The sequence below is a fragment of the Mus pahari genome, chromosome X, assembly GCF_900095145.1.
Source record: "Mus pahari chromosome X, PAHARI_EIJ_v1.1, whole genome shotgun sequence".
Taxonomy (NCBI): domain Eukaryota; kingdom Metazoa; phylum Chordata; class Mammalia; order Rodentia; family Muridae; genus Mus; species Mus pahari.
Genome location: NC_034613.1, coordinates 141102224 through 141108258, shown reverse-complemented (window position 1 = coordinate 141108258; position 6035 = coordinate 141102224). Strand labels below are relative to the sequence as shown.

At 43.5% G+C, this 6035-nt stretch overlaps 1 protein-coding gene across 4 annotated transcripts in view; it reads right to left on the bottom strand.

Moving 5' to 3' along the window:
- The window catches only part of Ctps2 (CTP synthase 2), a 126951-nt gene that overhangs the window by 34215 nt on the left and 86701 nt on the right, over positions 1-6035 (bottom strand). For all 4 annotated transcript variants that reach the window (XM_029534469.1, XM_021187565.2, XM_029534470.1 and 1 more), the window contains exon 15: positions 2312-2367. In XM_029534469.1, the coding sequence (XP_029390329.1) occupies positions 2312-2367 (56 nt within the window). The remainder of the gene's footprint in view (positions 1-2311; positions 2368-6035) is intronic.

Genomic DNA, 6035 nt, shown 5'->3' with positions numbered 1-6035 from the left:
TCTGGGTATATACCTAGAAGAGGTATTGCTGGATCTGCCTGTAGTACTATGTCCAGTTTTCTGAGGAACCGCCAGACTGATTTCCAGAGCGGTTGTACAAGCTTGCAATCCCACCAGCAATGGAGGAGTTGTTCCTCTTTCTCCACAACCTCGCCAGCATCTGCTGTCACCTGAATGTTTACTCTTAGCCATTCTGACTGGTGTGAGAGGGAATCTCAGAGTTGTTTTGATTTACAGTCCCCTGATGACTAAGGAGACACAGGTTTTTTATCCGGATCTTGAGGCATGGTGGCCACGAAAAGCATAGACCCAGGTAAGGTGGTGCACACCTTTAATCCCAGGAGACAGAGACAAGCAGATCTCTGAGTTCAAGGTCAGACTGGGATTGAGCAAGTTCCATGTAAAGAATAGTTTAGGTCCAGGTGTGGTGGTACACACCTTTAATCTGGGCCATACCTTCTGCTGGAGGCCTACATAAGAACAATGGAAGAAGGAAGGCTTGCTCCTCAGCCTGCTTGTACTAGCTTGCCAGCACATCTGTTGGAACCTACTTCTGCAGGATTACAGCTTATACAGAAGACCAGGTGATATACCCAGCCTCGTGGGGCCAAGCAACTACTCGATTCTTGACTATCCCATTCACAGCTGCCCATTGTTGGGTTAGCTGGACTGCAGACTGTAAGTCATTCCAAAATTTTCCTTTAATATATAGAAACAGTCCATAAGTTCTATGACTTTAAGAGAACCCTGATTAAGGTAGCTCAGATATTTGAATGCTTAGTCATTAAGGAATAGAACTATTTGAGAAGGATTAATAGGTGTGGCCTTGTTGGAGGAAGTGTGTCATTGGCGAGTGGGCAGGCCAGCAGCTCTTTTTCTCATCCTGAGTATCAGGATGTAGCTTTCAGCTATTGCTCCAGATCTGTGTGTGCAGTCATGCTCCCTGCTATGATGATGATGGACTAAAACCTCTTAAAACTGTTAGCAAGTCACCAGTAAAATGCATTCTTTTATAAGAGTTGCTTTGGTAATGCTGTCTCTTCACAGCAATAGAACAGTGATTAAAATACCCATTCTTCTTGGCTGATACTGTGAAAACTCAGGTTTGAGACCTCCAACGTTCAGCATGGCGCTGGTGATGGTAAAAATTTCACAGGCTGACAGATAATTAAAGTTGACCCAATTAGGGCTGGGGTAGACTGCTTGCCTTCCATGCATGAAACCAGTTCAATCTCCAGCACCACATAAAACTGGGCAAGGGAGCACATGCCTGTTATCTTAGCACTGAGGAAGTAGAAGTTGGAGGATCGGGAATTTAAGGCATTCTCAGGTGTGTATGTCGTTCAAAACCAACTTGGGATACATGAAACTGCGTCTCAAAATATTTTTCAACTGGTGGCATAAGCCTTTAATCCCAGTATCTGGGATTCGGGGGCAGAGAGATCTCTGTGAGTTTAAGGCCAGCCTAGTCTACATAGGTCAGCCAGAGATACATAGTGAGATCTTGTCCCAGAAAAACAAAACCAACAGAGATATTTTTTTAAAGTGACCTAATCAGACTGAAGAAAGATTCCATACTTCAGTTGCCGCTGACAACCACCTCACAATGATAAGAGAGACCACTCTGGGCAAACCAAACACACAGAAAAGAGAGGCTGAGAGAACCATGGAAACAACAAGAGTCATTGTACCATGTTTCAAGTCTACCTGTGATCTGAGCTAATAAATGCCCTTACTGTTCAAATTGGTTTGAATAAACAACCAGAAGAGATTCCCATCTCCAAACCCAAATACATCATGATTGACTAAGTAACCCCACCAATGACCATACACAGTTCTAGATGCCATGTCTGTTGCAATCTCAGCAGTTAGCTCCTTTGAGTCATGGGGACACTAAACCTCGAGCTCAATGTGAATTTCAGAAGAGGCTCCTGAAAGCTATAATCCACCATACAAGATCCAGACCCTCATTCCGGTGCCAGAAGCATTTGGCTCCTTCTTGGATGCTATCTATCTTTCTCAAAACTGAGAAACAAGCGGCAGGGGTTGAGGAGGAATGCTGAGCTTGCTTTGGTTTAGGGTACTGCCATGCCTGTCCAGATGTAGTCAGGTTCTATGACACTCTGCCATCATCGACTCTTTTGTCACAGTAGCTTCCTTTGATTATTTTGCCTGCGTGCTAGGGAAATGTTAGCAGCCTTCCTTACAGATATTATGAGCTGGGCACTTTCCCCAAAGGGCCCACTTACAATTGCTGGGATTCATTGCACCAGGTATCCACATCCCTCAGTAATTCAGATGAAAGGCGTACCTCATACCGATGTCGGTGTCTTTCTTCTATGTAAGGAACGTCACCATAAAGCTTCTCTGTGAAGACATAAGAAGAGAATTAGCACTGAGTGATAAACCTCAGTAGCACACCCACGGCAAGAATGTAGAGAAAACCTCTGTGATCTCTAACAGAGGCTTAGAAAGGACCAGACTCCAAGGACAATCTAGATTTTCTTGTCTTCTTGTAGAAAACCCTGGAGCAATTCTCTAGTCCCAGCCTCCCCAGTACTGAGATTATAAGAACGCACCACCATGCCCAGCTCTTTACACGGTGCTGAGGCTCTGAACTCCGACAAGTGCTGTACCCACTGAGCCATATCCCCAGCATGTACACCCAACTTTTATGGGGTGCTGAGGAATCAAACCCAGGACTTTGTGCATACAAAAGAAGCACTATGCTAACTGAGCCATGTTCCCAGAGCCACCTCCGTATTTTCCTACCGTACTGCCCACATTTCTGCATATTCTGCCCTAAGAATATACTTTGACCCTAAGCTGTGACTTCTGAACAATGAGTGTAGCTCACTGGTAGAATGTTTGGGTAGGAGAATGCTAGCCTAGCGTGCATACGGTCCTGAGTTTGGGCTGGGGAGATGGCTCAGCACATGCAAGCATCTACATCAAAAGCCTGGCAACCCAAGTTCAGTTCCCAGAAACCATGTGAAAAACCGAATGTGGTGCGTATCTGTGAGCCATCATTCCTACAGCAAGGCTGAGGGTAGAAACAGGAGAAGCGACTGGAAGCTTTCCAGCCTCAAGTACACAGCATAACAAAGGAAACAAGAGAGGCCTGAGTGGACTCAGACGTTCTCTGACGTCCATACATGCTCTGTGTCACATATCTGCAAACACACTCACACAATCATATATAAACACACACATGCTATGGTCCATATATATGTACCTACACACACAAACATACACACACACACACACAAATCATATATAAACACACACATGCTATGGCACATATGTACCAACATACATGAACAATCATATATAAACATATACGGGCTGGTGAGATGGCTCAGTGGGTAAGAGCACCTGACTGCTCTTCCGAAGGTCCGGAGTTCAAATCCCAGCAACCACATGGTGGCTGATAACCATCCGTAACAAGATCTGACGCCCTCTTCTGGGGTGTCTGAAGACAGCTACAGTGTACTTAAATAAATAAAGTCTTTTAAAAAAAAACATATACATGCTATAGCACATATATATGTACCTACATATACAAACATACACACACACACACACACACACATACACACACACACACACACACACACACACACACACACACATATCCCACAACTCTCAGAGATTCTAGTACTGACAGAGTTTTGAGGTGGGGCTGAAATGAAGATGAAGATTTAACCTCACAGATGTTCACTGCTGTGTTAACAGACAACAGCTGGAAACAAACTGAGCATCCATCAGGATGAGAAGAGCAGGGAAGTAAATAAGAGCACCTCGTTTCCCTGTGCTTCTTACACAGGAGCATGTAGCTGCAAATCAAGCAAGGAGGCTCTTAGCCAGCCATGTAGCTGTACCACTGCAGCTCAGAACAGCGCCTTCAGCAACACAACACCCTGGGCACAGTAACTACAAGATGGATGCTCAGTGACCACAGGATCATATGGACAGAGTCAGCTCCATCAGCCAACTCCACTCAATTAGGTCACAATAGTGGAACACACTAAGAAGACAGTGACTATCCCCACAGCAGCATCCCTCATGGTGCTGACCCCAGCAGACATCCAAGGGACAAAAAGTGCTGTGGTTACTGTCAAATCCTACAGAATCCAGAGCCAGGCTCCATTCAGTGGACAGGGTGGCTATTGAATTCTCAAAGACATCATGAAGCTGGAATAGCAAGTCTCAACTGAGAACAATCAAATTAATGCCTTGTGACTTCATTTGAGCTTTTGACTTAGAACAATTATATGCCCATTACATGCCTCTGTGTGCATGATGACCACAGTCACACTTCTATCTGTAATTCTGTCCATACAGACAGAGAGTGTGGCGATGAAATGAATAATAGTGAATAGTTCAGATGTTTTTAGAGAAGTGGGGAGAGTTGGGGCAAAAAGCACCTTCGAGAGAGCTCCACCTGAGGTTACTGCCAAAGGGTGGGGTCATTCGGGGTCACCTCTGTACTAATTCATAAAAACCAAAGACAAATGGGAAACAGTACAGTGATACACAGCTGGAAAGCATGGAGGCATTATATCAACTCTTTGTAAAGTTCAGAAACTGTGTGGTTTATGAACTATTATCTAGCTTGGGCAGACTGTGTCTATTTCACGGGTGAGAGAAAGGGGGAGAGAGGAGGAGAGAGATACACTGAAGCCAGACTGAATGACTTCAAATCCCTCTACAACATTTAAGAGATATGCGTTTTGGGTAAATGGCTTAGCCTCAATGCCTCAGTTTTCCCTATCTGCGAAATGGGAATTATGATAATCTTACTTCATAGGGTCATTATGAGGATTAAATAAGTTGAGGTATTAGAACAGTAAGGAAAGCAAACATATAACTGTTATTGTTATTTCTAGCTAATGAAATACAGACAGAAAGAAAGGATATAGATTGAAAGTTCTATGTGGCCGAAGATAAATAGGGACCTGTCTGATTCTTAAGACCAACACTTAGGGCACAGCAGGTAGTAATAGGTTTGTGCTAAATAAATGAGACATGCATATATAATGTGTATAGTGTATGATGAGACATTTCTGGAAATTTTGGTATTGGTTTACTATTTTATTGGTACTAAAGATTAAACCCAGGCCCTTGCATACACCACGGAAGTGCTCTATCATTGACAGCTACACTGTCAGTTTTACCTTTATATAAATATCTTCATTTTGAGACAAGGTCTCACAAAATTCTCTAGACTGGCCTTAAACTTGCTTTGTAGCCCATGCAGGCTTTGAAACCAAAGATTCAAAGATTCTCTTGCCTCAGCTTCTGGAGTAACTGGGATTACTGGTCTGAGCCACCACATCCCACTGTTTGGAATTTTCATTTGATGCATTTAAAAATCTTTCTTGACTACTTACAAACCTAGTAGAAATCAATTCAGAAAAAGCAACCCATGTGATACTGTTAAGAGTTATGTACTAAGGATAGGCTTAGGGGCTAGAGAGGTGGCTTGGCAGTTAAGAGCACTCATACACATAAAATTAAATTGTAAAACACTGAATACCAGAAACCATACTCATAAAGTCTCACTGCATGAGCTGAACAAGGAAAACAAGAATGAAAATGTCAGATTGAAAGGGAAAAAGCACATGAAGCCTCAACCCTCTAAAGAACCATAGACAACTGAGGACCGTTGGGAGTAGGGAGAGGCCAGCAATTGCTTGTCTAGTGTTAGTCAGCCCTGAAAACATATATACAAGGAAGATTATACACATTCAACAGGTTATATTTATTATCCTGTCATATAAAATCCACTTGCTTTCCCACCATTTTGGTTCTCCCTGCCCACTCCAGCTCCCAGCCTTAGCATCTTGATCTCCAATAAACCTTTCTTTCTACCCACAGAATGATCCAGTTCAGTGGTTTTACTGTGCCCTCACTGATACTTGCAAGGCAAGCACTTTACCAAATGAGATATTTCTCGAGCCCGCTAGCCAATATTGACTTAGCACTTGCAGACAAAGACACTCCTCCTCCTCCTCCTCCTCCTCCTCCTCCTC